Source organism: Eptesicus fuscus, chromosome 15, assembly GCF_027574615.1.
Source record: "Eptesicus fuscus isolate TK198812 chromosome 15, DD_ASM_mEF_20220401, whole genome shotgun sequence".
Taxonomy (NCBI): Eukaryota; Metazoa; Chordata; class Mammalia; order Chiroptera; family Vespertilionidae; genus Eptesicus; species Eptesicus fuscus.
This window is the reverse complement of record NC_072487.1, coordinates 29202447-29220551: the sequence shown is the minus strand read 5'-3', so window position 1 is coordinate 29220551 and position 18105 is coordinate 29202447. Positions and strand designations below refer to the sequence as shown.

Sequence of the window (18105 nt, the reverse complement as noted above, 5' to 3'; positions counted from 1 at the left end):
TCTTCAGTGGCTCCTTCTTCTGCCTAGAGAAATGTGCAGGCCACTCCTATTCTTGGGCCACGGGAAAAGCAGGGCTGCTTTCCCTGTAACAAATGTTTCTACAAAGGTAATCTGGGGGCTGTTTCCCCTTTCTCACTGCTCAGATATTTATATTTTTATTCTTTACCAGTCAAATGAACCTGTTTCCTAAGTGACTTTCCTGTGTTTGGGACCAATGCTTTCTTTTTTCCTGCATTTGGTATCGTTTTATATAAGTAATAACATTTTGGCATTTATTCCTTCATTCAGTTAGCAAGTAGTATTGTAGCAGATATTATGGGCCAGGCTGGATCCCAGACTGGATATCAGGGTTTAAAGAGATGGAGAGCCTGCCTTTTCCTTAAGGAGCTTAGCGTTTATTGTGTGGTTGGAAGTGACAGACATTGGGACAGGTAACTGCTGTAAGAGGAATGCAGAGGGGGAGGTTGAAATACACAGATGGTTTGCTTAGGCCTGCTCCAGAGCATTGGGAATCTTGACAGTGGGCAGGAGTTTGCCAGGTAAGGAAACAGGTAAAGGATGCTTCAATGGGAGGAAATAATTTGGGCAAAGGCAGAGAAAGCCATACTTGTTTAGAGAAGCACAAATCCATGAGTTCTGTTGGAGCCTAAAGTATAATGCAGGCTGTGGTGGTGGACAAGGCCATGATAGTTATGCAAGAGACTGATCTAAATGATTCTGTGTATCCTGTACAGGGGTGAGACTTGCATCCTGCAGCTCATGGATTTGGGCATGTGTACCTGTATAAGTGTGAAGGGAGGTGGGTAGGAAAAGTAAGGGAAGGAGGAGAGGCATTTTTTTGTTTCTCCCCCGCCACAGCAGGTCTAGAGAGAGATGAGGGAACAATAGGGTGGTAGAAGGAATTGGTAAGTAACTAAAAGACATGCTGCTGGAAGCTTACATGCCATTTGGGAGAAATGGTCACCAACCTTAACCTTATCAATAATTCATTGCTGATGACTGTGTCCTCTTCTCTGCAGAGGCCATCCCAGCCATCATGGAGGTGGCTGAGTCGGAGAGTCGGCTGAATCCCAGCTGTAAGATCATGACCTTCAGACCTTCCATGGAGGAGTTCAGGGAGTTCAACAAATACCTCGCATACATGGAGTCTAAGGGAGCCCACCGAGCGGGTCTTGCAAAGGTGATTCTCCTCAGATCTTTTAAACCAGAATGATCGCTTGGCCTTTCTGTTATGCTCTTAGTCTTCATGATGTGGAAAATGGTTTCTTCCAAAGGAAGATATTTGTAAAATCTTTGTTCTTGTTAATCCATATGGAGCATTTTTCCCCCCAAAGAATATATATATTTTAACTCTTTATACTATGTTGTGTTCTAGGGTTTTTGTTTGTTTGTTTTAAACCAAAAGCAGTTCATAGAAACCACAGAGATTGATATATGAGTTTTAGAGGTGTTATTCATGGCTTTCATCAGTTTCCCATAGAGGACAGTTATTAACTCCCCTCCCTCCCTCCTCCTATTCTTCCCTCTGTCCCTTCTCTTTTTTCATTCTATATTTTTCTTTCTGTCTTTCTTTTATAAAAAAAAAAATTTAACATGCCCTAGCCAGCTTGGCTCAGTGGATAGAGCGTCAACCGACCTACAGACTGAAGGGCCGCGGGTTCGATTCCAGTCAAGGGCATATGCCTGGGTTGTGGGTTCGATCCCCAGTAGGGGGCGTGCAGGAGACAGCCGATCAATGATTCCCTCTCATCATTGATGTTTCTATCTCTCCCTTTCTTTACTCTCTGAAATCAATAAAAACATACTAAAAAAATATCCTACTCCTAAAATTTTTTAAACAGATTTATTGAGTTATAATTGATACACTATACAATTCACTCATTTAAAGTATGTAATTCAGTGGTATTTTGTATATTCACAGAACATCATTAGTCATACCCATAATATAATTCCAAAGCTTTTCTTCACCCCAAAAAGAAACTGTACCAATCAGCAGTCACTCTCTATTCTCTGCTATGTACCCAGCCCTAGGCACTAATCTACTTTATTTCTCTTATGGATTTGCCTATTTTACTTTGTTTTCAGTTATTTGTTCACAAAGGATAGAGATTGCATACTAGATACCAGGCACTATACCATATGTGGGAGGAGGTGGGGGACAGAGCAGATTAAGTTACTGCCTTCATGGAGCTTATATTCTGGTGGTAGCATCTCAAGGTGGTGAGATAAAGACATTCAAGCAGAGACCTAAAGGCTGTAAAGAAACCAACCTTTCATGATGTGGGTCAGAAGAAATAGAAGTCCAGAGGCCTGGAGGTTGACTTGAGCTTCATGTATAGAATGAATAGGAAGGGGGTGTGTGGAGTTGGGGCTCAGTGAGGAAAGGAAGAGAATGGTAAAAGGTGAGAGCCCTGGAAGGGGTCAAATGGTTTTGGGCTTGTCTGGCCATAGTAAGTGCAGCGGGAAGCATTGACAACTTAAAGCAGAGGAGAGGAGGACATGATGACTATTTATTTGATGATTTGTTATTTTGTGATATTATCTTGAAAAGATCCCAGTGGCTCTTATGGGAAGAATGACTTTGTTGGGGGAGTCGGAGCCGCAGCAGGGAGTACTCTCAGGGGTAATTGTGATTTGCTCAGAGTCAAAGAAGTGGTCATGAAGGCTCTTTGAACCTATAGACCCAAAGTTAGAGCTTTGAAAGAGAGACTGCTCTTGGATTTCAACTTGAGATAGACTGTGTGTCCCTTCCCTACCGGAAATCTATTTCAATTTAAACATTCCTCTCAGAAGAATATATTTTATTGCAACTATTTCATTTCATTATTTTTCTAAAGGTTAAGTTCATAATCTGGGTTTTTGTGGACTTGTCCTGTAAATTCCTGAGCTCTGGCAGAGCCCTCTCGACGGTGAATGGGTTTCGGGTTCTCCTTGGAATCCCCATCTCTTCAGGAAGGTCCAGGAGCATCGAGAGCAGACAGTAGCTGAAGAGACAACTTTAGAACTGCAGGGGTCAGTGTTCTAGTCCTACTGTGCGTGGCTGCTGCTGCTTATAACCCAGTTCATGGGCTGTTCAAGCATCCATCCCCTGAAGTCTCTCATTCTGTTTTGTATGGTTCAGGGCCCTCCTAGGACAGATTTAAAATTTGTGGAAATTGAGTGAAAATTTATTAGGGGTGGGTGAGAGAGAAAAAAGGGAAGATAAGCCCTGACCAGTTTGGCTCAGTGGATAGAGAGTCGGCCTGTGGACTAAAGGGTACCAGGTTTGATTCTGGCCAAGGGCACATGCTGGGGTTGCGGGCTCGATCCCCCCAATAGGGGGCATGCAGGAGGCAGCCGATCAATGATTCTCTCTCATCATTGATGTTTCTATTTCCCTATCCCTCTCCCTTCCTGTCTGAAATCAATAAAAATATATTTTAAAAAATGTTAAAAAAAGGAAGATAAAACAAAGAGAAAGTAAAGGTTTATGATGAATTTCTCAGATGAGTGATCTTTAGTTTAACCACTTTATTGGGTCAGCTCTTTTAAAGATCCCATTTTTAGAACCTCAATACTTCCAGATTATTTTGTGGGAGAATAGTCATTCTCAGTTTAAGAGAGTGTTATCGTTTCAGAATCATTTGACAAACACAATTTACCATAAACTCGCAGTGAGTTGTCAAGAACTTGGGCTTTGTTGCGGTAGAGGGGAGTTGAGGGTGACTGTCCTGTTCTCTGGGCTCTGAGTGCAGCCCTTTGTCCTGTTCTCCCCCTTTTGTTTCTTGAAAACATACATAGTCTTGTGTTCCATAGAGATTAGTGATTGTCCTGTGGTAGGGTGGCAGGCATGTTTAGTAACATGAGAAGAGGAAGCAGCAACTGCCCTCACAAGGGACTGTCAGGCACGGAGTGCACCTGTGCCACCTTTGGCATTATGGATCAGAATGAAGTTAATGAGAACTACAATTAACTTTCTGAATGTTGAACAAAACACACCTGGGTCCAGACTTTTTTGAAAAGTGAGACTCATTGAGCAAGTTGGAGATATTCATTTATTCAGCTTGTGATTTCCTTTTACTTAATTAGGAATACAGTGAACTGTTTGTTTTTAGTCATCTTTGCCATCTCTATCAAGTCACATAAATTCAGTTTTACCTAGTTTCCCTCTTTTTTTCTGGAACTTGCAGCAAATAAATGTATAAAACTGCATCAAATCAAATCAGATTGCAAAAATCAAAGCTATTAATGTTGGTAGTTTTCTTTGAGGGCTAGCCCTGGGGAACAGAGCCACCCGTGAGAGTCTTCATTAATGCACCGTTAATGAATTGGTCTTGATTTATGATTTGAGGACGATGATTGAGTAGTTCCTCAGTTTCTCAAGAAATGACTTTGGTCTCAGGTTACAGTCTGTCTTAGTTTTTATTTTAGCAACATCTTTTATATTTGTACTAGAAGCCCGGTACATGAAGTTTGTGCACGGGTAGGGTCCCTAGGCCTGGCCAGCAATCAGGGCCGATCTGTGGGGTGATGACCTGGGCGATTAGGGTCGGGGGGAGGGGGCCGTTGGCACCCGCCTTGGCTGGCCTAGGGCCTGCAACCTGGGGGCAACTCCTGTGTTGAGCATCTGCCCCCTGGTGGTCAGTGCACATCATAGAGACTGGTTGTTCTACCGTTTGGTCGATTTGCATATTAGGCTTTTATTATATAGGATTTTATTTTTTAATTTATCTTTATTGTTGAAAGTATTACAGATGTCCCCTTTTCCTCTCATTGACACCCCCTCGCTTCCTTCCTCTAGGCCAGTGATGGCGAACCTATGACACGTGTGTCAGCACTGACACGTGTAGCCATTTCTGATGACACGTGGCCGCTAAGGCGGCCGCATGCCGAGGATGAAACATTTGCTGCTCCTGAGGATGAAACATTTGCGAAATAATGTTTTTTCCTCAAAGTGACACACTACCCGAGTTATGCTCAGTTTTTTGGCGAAGTTTGACACGCCAAGCTCAAAAGGTTGCCCATCACTGGGCCTTCACCACACTATTGACTGTGTCCATGGATTATGCATATGTGCATATAACTTCTTTGGTTAATCTCTTCCCATCCCCCTCCTTCCCTCTGGGTTCCAGTTGCTTTGATGCACACTGACCACCGGGGGCAGACGCTCAACGCAGGAGCTGCCCCCTGGTGGTCATTGTGCTCCCACAGCGGGTGCGCTGCTCAACCAGAAGCCTGGCTCACAGCTGGCGAGTGTAGCGGCGGTGACAGGAGCCTCAGTGAGCTGAGCAGTAAGGAGTGAGGGGTTCCAGACTGCAAGAGGGATGTCTGACTGCTGGCTTAGGCCTGATCCCTGTGGGGAGCAGGCCTAAGCCAGCAGGTGGACATCCCCTAAGGGCTCCCATATTGCAAGAGGGCACAGGCCGGGCTGAAGGACTCCCTCCAGTGTATAAATTTCATGCACCGCCTCTAGTATTAAAAGATAAGTAGTGCAGCCGAAACCGGTTTGGCTCAGTGGATAGAGCATTGGCCTGTGGACTGAAAGGTCCCAGGTTCGATTCCGGTCAAGGGCATGTACCTTGGTTGTGGGCACATCCCCAGTGGGGGGTGTACAGGAGGCAGCTGATTGATGTCTCTCTCTCATTGATGTTTCTAACTCTCTATCCCTCTCCCTTCCTCTCTGTAAAAAATCAATAAAATATATAATTTTTAAAAAAAGATAAGTAGTGCAAATATAGATTTTGGTTGAAAAATTTCAAATGGGACCCTCGCTGGTTTGGGTCAGTGGATAGAGCGTCAGCCAGGTTCAATTCCAGTCAAGGGCACATGCCTGGGTTGTGGGCTCAATCCCTGGTGAGGGGCATGCAGGAGGCAGCCAATCAATGATTCTCTCTTATCATTGATGTTTCTATCTCTCTCTTTCCCTCTCAGAAATCAATAAAAATATATTTAAAAAAATTTTAAATGGGGTGTTGGGCATAGGCTGGGGTTGGGAAAATGGTGATATAAAATATATTTTTTAAATTTGATATAATCAGGAAGGTAAACTTTAGGAGGAATGGATTTCCTTCATTTAGATTAATTAAATGTAAAGGTTTAACATTGCAATCTTTTATAATCCTCAGTGTATTGTGCTTCCATTTCCTGTATAAGAACATATGATGTGTTAAAGTTTTAAATTACATCCCATAGAAGCACAAATTGGTAGTTACAAAATAGTCATGGGTAAGTTAGTAAGGCATAGGATATATAGTCAATAATATTGTGATAACTATGGTGCCAGTTGGGGTGCTGGAAATACTCAGGGGACCATGATGTAAAGTATATGATTGTCTAACCACTAAGGTCTTCACCTGAAACCAATACAAAATAAAATTGAAAGAAAAGAAATAAAATAAAATTACAGTCCCAAAATAAGATTTTTGCTATAGGCCTGAATTTATGAATTTTTAAAGTTCTGTCTGAACACTTAGTCAAAAGTAAATTAATGCATGCACTTAATATTTACAATAGCTAGATTTTGGTAAATTTATTGTATTTCTTGCTCCTCTAACTTTTGAAAAGAAAAATTGATATAATTTAAAAAAATACTCACTTGAGGTTATGTTTTTTAATTGATTTGAGAGAGAGAGAGAGAGAGAGAGAGAGAAAGAGAGAGAGACAGTGATCAGTTGCCTCCTGTATGCAGCCCAACCGGAGATCAAACCCACAATCTTTTTGGTACATGGATGACAGTCCAACCAACTGAGCCACCTGGTGTAGGCTATAACAATAATTTTGTTTGTAGATATATTTATTTTCAAACAGGAGCCTGAATAAATCTATGTTTTTTTAATTTGTTTTTTCTTTAAACCTAACCCTAACCCTAACACTAATCATAAACCTAACCTTAGCTTTCAAACCTTAACCTTAACCCTAGCACTAACACTAACTGAATCTGTGCCTATCTATAACCCAAACCCTAACCTAACCTATCACTCTATATCTAATTCTAACCCTAACTCTTTCCCTATCCCAAACTCTAACCTAACTTCTAACAGTAACCCCAATCTTAACCGATTGTAGCTTTTAACTTAACTCTAATCCTAACCCTAACACTAACTTTCTAACCTTAGTCCTAACTTTATCCTTAAGCCTAATGGTAACAACCTAACACAAACCCTAAACCTAAACCTACCCCTAACCTTAATCCTAATTCTAAACCTAAACCTAACTTTAAAAGTAACCCTAATCCCCCCTAAATAAACAAAATAAACTTTAAATCAAACAAGGTATTTAGAGGGTATAGAGTTGCTGTTTTGTAAGATAGAGTTCTGGATATGGATGATGGTGATAGTTGCACACAATATGAAGTACTTAATATCACTGAATGGTACATTTAAAAACAGATAAGATGGTAATTTTTATGTAACATGTATTTACCATAATAAAAAGGTTTTAAGAAAAAAACAACAGCAACCCTAATCTAACACTAAACTTAATCTTAAACATAGCCCTAACATTTAAATTCTAAATTTAACCCTAAACCTAAGCATAACCATAACCCTAGCACTAACCATAAACCTATCCCTAATCCTAACCCAATCCCTAGTCTCACCTCTAAACTCAACTCTATACCTACTAGTAAACCTAACTGTATTAGTCCTAATCCTAACCCAAAACCTACCCTAACCTCTAACACTAACCCTAAACATAAACCTATACCTAACCTGAATTCTAACTTTGATACTAACCGTATACTAACCTTAACTCTAACTTTCATCCTAGTCCTAATTTGTAATTGTAGTATTAATTCTGATGTTTGCTTTATAATAATTTACAGAACTACATATTTGGAATGATAGATTTTCTGTATGTGTACTGTTTCATAATTAATTTTTTAAAATGTTTGTCTTAAAAAATTAAAACAACTTCTAAAGGTAGATAAATTTGCCCTAACTGGTTTGTCTCAGTGGATAGAGCATCAGCCTGCATACTGAAGGGTCCCAGATTCGATTCCGGTCAAGGGCATTTACCTTGGTTGCAGGCACATCCCCAGTAGGGGTGTGCAGGAGGCAGCTGATCTATGTTTCTCTATCATTGATGTTTCTAACTCCCTATCCCTCTCCCTTCCTCTCTGTAAAAAAATCAGTAAAATATATTTTAAAAAGGTAGATAAATTCTAGCTATAAATAATGACTTCATAATTTTGTCCCTTCTAATTTTTAATCATATGAATATGTATTTGTGGTCTTAGTGCTTACTCATCATTCCATTATTTGTAATGAAGTGTTTGAATACTATGGGAAAACAGTGGTGAGCTGAGCTACCTCCTACAGGTACATAGGAATCATAGTTCACATCTTTTTCCTACTCCAGTGAGTCATGTTGGTAATCTCAAAGTGGCCATGGTTGGAGTGGTTACCATGGAAATAGGCAAAAGCTACAAGTCAAGGTTTCCCGCACTTTTCCAGTAAGCTGGTTGTTAAATATTTACTAGTATACTACTCTGCTTTTTGTCATATTGCATAAGAGGTATTTAAAATATACTATTGATGAGTGCACATTTCATTGTTGTTGTTGTTTTTTTTTTTTAAAGATTTTAAAATTGATTTTTAGAGAGAGAGGAAAGGAGAGGGAGAAAGAGAGAGACATCTATGTGAGAAAGAAGCATGGATTGCCTGCCTCCTGCATGCCCCCTACTGAGGATGGAACTGTAACCTGGGTATGTACCCTGACCGGGAATTGAACTGTGCATGGGATGATGCTCAAGCAACTGAGCCACACTGGCCAAGGCTAACTGTCTTTTTTTCCCCTTTAATTTTTTAACAAAAATTAATTTTAGAGAAGAGGGGGGAGGGATAGATGAGAGAGAAACATCGATTGGCTGCCTCCTGCACACCCCCTACTGGGGATTGGGATTAAGCCAGAAAACCTAGCATGTGCTCTGACCAGGAATCAACTGGGGACATCCTGGTTCATGGGTCGATGCTCAACCACTGAGCCTTACTGACTCGGCTCATTGTCTTTTTTCTTTATGTCAAGAGAAAAGATATTTCTGGTGTGGTAAACAAAGTTTTGGAGGTAAATTGGCAGCATGACTGACTTAGCCATTGTAGTCAGTCATTTTCAGACAAGTAAAAAATCAACATATATTGACTGAATAAATATTTACTTATTTTTCTCATTAGTTCCTAAATAGTACCTAAACTTTAGAAGTTATTTTAGTTCTGTCTCTCTTTTTTTAAAATTTCTTTATTGATTACGGTATTACATATGTGTCCTTATTCCCCCATTACCCCTCCTATCCCTCCCTCATGCCCTCACTTCCCCCTGTTGTCTGTGTCCATTGGTTAGGCTTATATGCATGCATACAAGTCCTTTGGTTGATCTAGTTCTGTCTCTTAATTTTAAAGTTTAAAATTGAGCCCAGCCGGCATGTCTCAGTGGTTGAGCTTCAACCATGAACCAAGAGGTCAGGTTTCGATTCCAGGTCAGGGCACATGTCTGGGTTGTGGGCTCAATCCCCAGTAGGGGGTGTGCAAGAGGCAGCTGATCAGTGATTCTCTCATGTCATTAATGCTTCTCTCTCTTACTCTCCCTTCCTCTCTGAAATAAATAAAAATATATTTAAAAAATAAAATAAAATTGAGAGGTTAATAGTATCAACTAAGAAATGAAGTTAATATAAGTACAGTATTTGGTATAGTGAGTACTCAATAAATTTTACTGTGTAAAAGAATCATTGTCAGTAAGGCGAATACTTGGGAGAATGTGAGCATTTCCCTTAATATAAATCTTCACGATTCCTTTACACATTTGTCAGAAATGCTGACAAACTCTTCGCTTGTATTCTGTTGAAATATGCGAGCTAAATAGCTACTTGGGATATTTTCAAGATAATATTTTATTTCATTTTATTTTTAGGTGATTCCTCCTAAGGAGTGGAAGCCACGGCAGTGCTATGATGACATTGATAATTTGCTCATCCCAGCACCAATTCAGCAGATGGTCACAGGGCAGTCAGGACTGTTCACTCAATATAATATCCAGAAAAAAGCCATGACAGTGAAGGAGTTCAGGCAGCTGGCCAACAGTGGCAAGTGAGTGGGTTCAATTTGCTGCTTTTATTTCTTTCAAAGACATACTTGGACATGGTCAGAAACCAGTAGATGGAGCTTGTAATGAAAACGAATTTCCTGCATAATCTCTTTCAGTCCTAATTTACCTATTTCTGTTGTTCATGTGATTGCCTACTTGCATTTAGTTTGTTGCTAAGAAAATTGTTTCTCATTTTACCATCTCATTCATAATATCTGTAAATGGGTTTTTCTTTTAGTTGTCATGAGTTTTTGATTGTACTCATGATTCATCTTTGTAAGGCAAATTTTCTTCTTTGTGTGACAATGTTTAAGTCTTAAATGATAAATTATACATATTAGAAGATGTAATTATAAATATTATACATAAAAGAAAATCCTTGAATGACTTCAATGGCCACCATTATTGTGTTAGTTGCCAACTGCAGATTGATTAAAAAACAAGTTACGTTGTTGCTGACATGTATTTTGTAGTTAGGCACCAGATGGTTGTGGCTGTACTAAATATGTACAGATATTTTTTCTTGTCATTATTCCCTAAACAATGCAGTATAACAACTATTTACATAGCATTTTCATTGTATTAGGTATTATAAGTAATCTAGAGATTAAAGTATTTGGGAGGATGTGGGTAGCTTTTATACAAATACAATGCCATTTTATATGAGGGACTTGAGCATTCACAGATTTTGGTATCCATGGGGAGATTCTGGAACCAATCCCTCATGAATACTGAGGGATGACTATAAAGTATAATTGGTTCAAGATTTAAGGAAATATTTCAAAAGCTAAAATAATGAATTTTTGACTAATTATCTGCTTCTATTGTTGATACTGTCAGGAAAATATTTTCCTTACTCGTAAAAAATGCAAACTTTTCATAGTGTTATTTAGAAATTTTAAGAGTATTCAGATATCTATGATAAATGATATGCATATTTACTTCTTAGATTTGACATCATAAGTAGCTAAGTATTTTCATTTTGATAGAATTTTATTTAGAAAGTGATATAAAGCAAATGGGTGGGGAAAATCTTAAAATTGCCTTACTAATTTGTACTCTTTTCATGGACTTTTTCCAGATATTGTACTCCAAGATACTTGGATTATGAAGATTTGGAGCGCAAGTACTGGAAGAACTTAACTTTTGTGGCACCTATCTATGGTGCAGACATTAATGGGAGCATATATGATGAGGTATATTTATATTATAATGGGCTTTGTAAAGGGTCATGTCACGTTGCTACTCATGTGACCACTTTAGGTGGTTGAGTGGTCATTTGTTGTGCTTTGTGTGATTCATAATTCCTAATAGGTCAAGAGTAAGTAGACATATCAACAGGATTTCTGCAGCTGGTATTTTCAAATAGAAGCCAGCTAATTGAACAAATACCTGGTTATTCAACAGTAATATAGTATGTGGCTATCTGGCTAATTTTTAAATTGTGTCAAATTTTTAAAAAATAACACTCATGAAAATATTTGGAAAACAGGAAATAGTCATAATACCACATTAAGGCAAAAAGCAGTATTTTAATATGTGTTCATTTTTCCAGAAGTTTTTCCTCAAATTGTAAGAATTTTTATTTTTTTAAAAATATATATTTTATTGATTTTTTACAGAGAAGAAGAGAGAGGGATAGAGAGAAACATCGATGAGAGAGAGACATCGATCAGCTGCCTCCTGCACACCCCCTACTGGGATGTGCCCTCAACCAAGGTACATGCCCTTGACCGGAATCGAACCCGGGACCTTCCAGTCCGCAGGCTGACGTTCTATCCACTGAGCCAAACTGGTTTCGGCAGAATTTTTAAGAAAGTGCCTATTATTACAGTCTTTCTAGTTATTTTACAGGAGCATGTAATCCACTACAATAATCCAATCCTTTTTGCCTCTGAATGGAGTTTGTAACTTCTGTTTTTAAGAATTTTTTTTTTTTTAAAGAATTCTTTCCTTTTTTGTAACCTTTTGTCTTTTTTCCATTGGTCTATTTTGAAAAACTTCTCGCCTAGCAAAAAGTTGAGGTAATCCAATGAACACCTGAATACCCTTTACCTAGATTCACCAGTTTGTAGTATTTGGCCAATTTGCTTTATGTATCTGTCCCTTTGTCCTTGTCTCTGTCTGTTTCTCTGCTGTAACATCTATACTAATAAAAGGGTAATATGCTAATTAGACTGGGAAACCTTCCAGGAGACCTTCCAGACGTTCTTCTGGACAAAGCCATGGTGACGGGACCAAGGTATAGGCGGTTAGAGGCCAAGAGGGGAGGGCAGTTGTGGGTGATCAGGCCAGGATGGGACAGCAGTTGTGGGTGATCAGGCTGGTGCGGGGCAGGGCAGTTGGGGTAAGCAGACCAGCAGGAGGGCCAGTGGGGGCAAGCAGGCCATCAGTGGGGGTCAGTTGGAGGTGATCAGGACAGCAGAGGGGGGGAGAGTTTGCAGTGAGCAGGCCAGCAGAGGGGTAGTTGGGGGTAAGCAGGCCAGTGGGGAGGGGAAGTGAGGGTGAGCAGGCCAGCAGGGGGCGCAGTTGGGGGTGAGCAGGCCAGCAGGCAGAGTGGTTAGGGGCAATCAGGCAGGCAGGTGAGCGGTTAGGAGCCAGCAGTCCCGGATTTCGAGAGAGATGTCCAACTGCTGGTTTAGGCCCGATCCCTGTAAATTGGCAGTAGGACATTCTTCGAGGGGTCCCAGATTAGAGAGGGTGCAGGCCAGGCTGAGGAACACCCTCTCCCCCCGTGCACGAATTTCATGTACCGGGCCACTAGTTTGAAAGTAAGTTGCAGACATCATGACAGTTAACTCTTTATTATTTCACATGTGTCTATTAGTTATTAGCAATTGAACCTTTATATAATATCTATTATACAGACTATATTCATAGATCCTTAATCATCCCAGTATTGTTGTTTATAAACATTTTTTCCCCATTTTAAGGACCTAGTCAAGCATATTCCCTTAAATCAGTAAGTGATCAAGTGTTACTTAGAGAATAGATCAATATCCCCCCCACACACAGCCTTTCACCTGATGAATTTGCATTTGTTGGTGATCCTTGCTTGAGTCAATTATTATGTATTGTTAAGCCATTTACATTTTGAAATATAAAACAAGCTGGAAAGTGCATAAAACATAAACTTAGAGCCCAGCCAGTGTAGTTCAGTGGTTGAGCATCCACCTATGAACCAGGAAGTCACGGTTTGATTCCTGTTCAGGTTGTAGGCTTGGTCCCCAGTTGGGGGTGTGTAGGAGGCAGATGATCAGTGATTCTCACTCATCATTGATGTTTCTATCTCTCCCTCTCCCTCCCTTCCTCTCTGAAAGCAATAAACATAAAAGACAAAACAAAACATAAACTTAGAGCTTCATGAGTTATTGTAAGGTGAATGCCATGTGTCATCACTGACATCAAGGAAAACATTAACCAACATCCTAGAGTGCACCTATACACCCTCTTTACTTATTCTACTCTCCCCCTTTTTCTCCAAGAATAATTGCTATTCAGACTTTCTGGTAATCACTTCCTTTTCTTTAAAAATGCAGCTAATTATATCTTTTATTTTTTTATTTTATTTATTTAAAAACAATCTTTATTACAGTTGTTCCTCTTTTTATTACAGAGGATTATTACAGTTGTTCCTCTTTTTCCTCCCATAGCTCCCCTCAATGCGTTACCACCCCACCCCATGCTCTTACCCCTCCCACTGTCCTCATTCATAGGTGTATGATTTTTGTCCAGTCTCTTCCTGCACCCCCACACCCTTTACCCCGAGGATTGTCAGTCCACTCCCTTTCTATGCCCCTGATTCTATTATATTCACCAGATTATTCTGTTCATCAGATTTTTTATTCACTTGATTTTTAGATTCACTTGTTGATAGACATGTATTTGTTGTTCATAATTTTTATCTTTACCTTTTTCTTCTTCTTCCTCTTCTTAAAGAATACCTTTAAGCATTTCATATAATACTGGTTTGGTGGTGATGAACTCCTTTAGCTTTTTCTTATCTGTGAAGCTCTTTATCTGCCCTTCAATTCTGAATGATAGCTTTGCTGGGTAGAGTAATCTTGGTTGTATGTTCTTGCTATTCATCATTTTTAATATTTCTTGCCACTCCCGTCTGGCCTGCATAGTTTCTGTTGAGAAGTCAGCTGACAATCATATGGGTGCTCCCTTGTAGGTTAACTGTTTTTCTCTTGCTGCTTGTAAGATTCTCTCTTTGACTTTTGCTCTTGGCATTTTAATTATGATGTGTCTTGGTGTGGTCCTCTTTGGATTCCTCTTGTTTGGGGTTCTCTGAGCTTCCTGGATTTGTAAGCCTATTTCTTTCACCAGGTGGGGGAAGTTTTCGATCATTATTTCTTCAAATAGGTTTTCAGTATCTTGCTCTCTCTCTTCTTTTGGCACCCCCATAATTCGGATGTTGGTACGCTTGAAGTTGTCCCAGAGGCTCCTTACACTTGATTTTTGGATTCTTTTTTCTTCATATTTTTGGATTCTTTTTTCCTTTTGCTTTTCCGGTTGGGTGTTTTTTGCCTCTTTGTATTTCATATCTTTGACTTGATTCTTGCGATCCTCTAGTCTGCTGTTGGATCTTTGTGTATTATTTTTTATTTCAGTCTGTGTATGCTTAATTTCTATTTGGTCCTTTTTCATATCCTCAAGGGTCTCACTAAATTTATTTGCCTTTTCTAGAAAATTCTTGAAAAACTTTATAACTGTGGTTTTGAACTCTATATCCAGTAGTTTGCTTTCCTCCATTTCTTTCATTTGTGACCTTTTTTGTTGTCTCTGCATTTTGGCTGCTTCCCTGAGTTGACAGAGTGACTTTGTGTGCTAGGTGTCCTATAGGGCCCAGTGGCTCAGCCTCACCAGTTACCTGAGGTGGACACTCTTGGTGTACTCCTTTGTGGTCTCTGTGTACAGTCTTGTTGTAGTTAAGCCTTGATTGTTGTTGGTATCACTGGGAGGAATTGACCTCCAGGCCAATTGGCTGTGAGGATCAGCTGTGTCTACGCTGGAAGAACTTCTGTGCTGGAGACACCCTTATGAGACAAGACTTGCTTCAATGGGGCTTTGGTGCTCACTGAGTCTGCCCCCTGAGTGTGTCCCTTATGGATATGAGGAGTTGTAATCTGGATGGTCCCACTCTGACCACTGGGTAGGTACACTGGCTCTTGGATCTCCAAGGAGGTGCTAATTTAGCCTCTGCCTGAGGCCACCCAGCAGGAGCTACGGAGAGATCTGCAGATTCCTCTTCTTTGTTTGGGTTTTGGAGGTGCCCAAATGAGGCCCAGCTGTGAAGCAATGCAAGCTGCTATGGGGCCTTGGGCCTTCTTTTGGATGTTCTGGGTCTCTCTGACTCAGCTGCAGTTTGTTAGGTAAGTTTAGACTTCAAAGGACCAGGCCATTCATATGCAAAAGCCTCTGCACACAGCTTGGATGGGGCGGAGTCTCAGGGTGGAGCAAACAGCAATGGCTTCCCATCAGCCCTGTCCTAAGAGGCCCCCGGGTCTCAGTGTCCCTTGGTAATCCCTGCAAGCAACTCTGCGAGAAAGCCTCCCTCAAGTTCCGCCCACTGCCAGACAGTCCAGTTTCTCCCCATATGAGTCTGGGTCCCCAGAGTCTCACCTGGAACTGGAGTTCAGAGCAGTTGGGACTTGTGTCTCCCTCTGGATTGAAAAAGCCAGCAGTGTACTCAGTTGCCAGCCCTCTCTGCGTGCGCGCATGTCTCCGTACCTCTGCACTTTACTTCTGCAGCTCCTCTGAGTCTCAGCGTGCTTTTCTCTTCCCTTCTAGTTGTAGAATTTCCACTCAGCCAGCCTTCCTGTGGTTCTGGATGATGTCCATTTTGTCTTTTAGTTGTAGTTTTGAAGTGTTTGTGCGAGGCAGCAAGTTCAGGTATTTACCTATGCCGCCATCTTGGTTTCTCCTAATTATATCTTATTTCCACATTTTATATAACTAGAATAATCATTCATTATACTTTTCTATCTGCCTTCTGTCATATCTTATTTTAAACTTTTTTTATATCATATGTACCTGTAGTTCATTTATTTTCATTGCTGCATATTATTCTATTATATGGATGCATCACAGTTTATTTTTTTCTGCTACTAATGATCATTTTGGTGTCTCTAGTTTTGGTTTTATGCTCAAAACTTTTGTGAATGTTTTGCACATGTTCCCCAGGGTATAGAAGTGTTTCTGTAGTGCGCATGCCTAGGAGTGCTTAACTGTAGAATAAACTTATTTTCCATTCCACACCTTTCTATGGCAGTGTTTGTGAGTTCCCACTGCTGCACATTCTCCGGCATGCCATTATCATCAGTCTTTTAATTTTAACTACTCAGTTGGGTGTATGTAGTAGTATCTTTTTGTGGAGAGAGAGAGCGAAACATCAATGATGAGAGAGAATCATTGAGTGGCTGCCTCCTGCATGCCCCCTATTGGGGACTTAGCTCACAACTGGGGCATGTGCCCCTGACTGGAATCGAACCTAGAACCCTTTAGTCCAAAGGCCGATGCTCTATCTACTGAGCAAAACCAGCTAAGGCTCCCCTTATTTTTAATGGCTCTTTAGATTTCACCTTTAACGTAGTACCTGTTTAAGCCTCTTGTACATTTTTCTTCTGTGTCATGCATTTCTTATTGATTTATAGTTTTTTAGACAATCTGGATATGAAGTAGTTCACAATTTCAAATTTTCCATATGGATTTCCAGTTGTTGAACACTGTTACTTTTTAAAAGTTTTATTTATTGATTTTAGAGAGAGAGGAAGGAAGAGAAAGGGGGAGGGGGAGGGAGGGAGAGAAAGGAGAGAGAGAGAGAGAGAGAGAGAGAGAGAGAGAGAGAGAGAGACAGACAGACATTGATTTTGTTCCACTACTTATGCATTTATTGGTTGCTCGTTGTACTAGTTTGTGTCCTGACCGGAGATTGAACCCAGAAACTTGGCCTATCAGAATAATCATCTAACCAACTGAGCAACCTGGCTAGGGCCTGAACACTTATTGAAAGCCCATTCTTATTTTTTAGTATGAATTGGGTATTAGATGATACTGTGGAATTATTGTTGTCACTATTAGATGTAATGATAGCTATATAAATATTTTTTTGTTATCAACTGAAAATGCATACCTAAAAAATATATAGGTGAAGTAACATAGAGTCTGGGATTTGTTTTTAAGAAATTTCAGAAAACAAAGTGGAATGAGTATAGTTGAATGAAATTGGAAAACTATTGGTAATTGGAGCTCAATGATGGATTATGTGATATCTTAAATATGTATATGTTTGAAATATTAAGAATAAAAGTAAAAAAAGAGAGAAAACATCCTTCATTCTCATTCTGGTTTTTCACTAGAATAAGTAACTTCTGTATGGAGACCTTTTTTCTTTCTTAGTAAGGTAGTACACACTCAGGTAGAAAAATGGCAAAATAGGAAAAAATATGAAGAAAAAAATTACTCATAAGCTTACCAAATAGAAATCACTATTTTATGACTTCCCTTTGGCCTTTTATTTTATGTGAGTACGTGTGTATTTTTCATGCGTGTGTTTGCATATATGTGTGTTTCTCCACCAAAGATCTGAGGAGGTTTTAATAGTATTTTTAGAAGCATTTTCAGTGTTGCTCTCCAGAGGGTCATTTCAGTGCGTTCTACCTCCAGGCAGTTCTGTACTGCCATTTTCAAATTGTACCTTTATTAAATTGCTGCTATTTTTTTAATATTTCAATTCCAAGTGTGTTATTATTGATTTATTCTTTAGTGTTAACAAATATCTTTTAAGTTTAACACCTTAAGATTACTTTTTTTGGGAAAATGAGTGCCATTACCACTAAGGCTTTCTTACAGAACGTGGCCCTTTGTCTTATTAAACCAGGTTCTGTGGGGTTTTCATTGGAGTGGGTGAGGGCACATAAATACCGTCGATAGTTTACAATTGCAGCCCAGCGAGGTTAAATTGCTTTTCCAAAATTTCGGGGCCAGGAGAAGGGGGTGCCAGGTGCTCTTATCCCCACATCACTTTTAAGGAAGCAATTT

General features: G+C 39.9%; 1 protein-coding gene across 3 annotated transcripts in view; it reads left to right on the top strand.

The window, feature by feature from the left end:
• Positions 1-18105, top strand: part of KDM4C (lysine demethylase 4C) — a 328665-nt gene that overhangs the window by 8862 nt on the left and 301698 nt on the right. For all 3 annotated transcript variants that reach the window (XM_028150623.2, XM_054727715.1, XM_054727714.1), the window contains exons 2-4: positions 1020-1180; positions 9886-10061; positions 11141-11255. In XM_028150623.2, the coding sequence (XP_028006424.2) occupies positions 1037-1180; positions 9886-10061; positions 11141-11255 (435 nt within the window). In that variant the 5' untranslated portion in view covers positions 1020-1036. The remainder of the gene's footprint in view (positions 1-1019; positions 1181-9885; positions 10062-11140; positions 11256-18105) is intronic.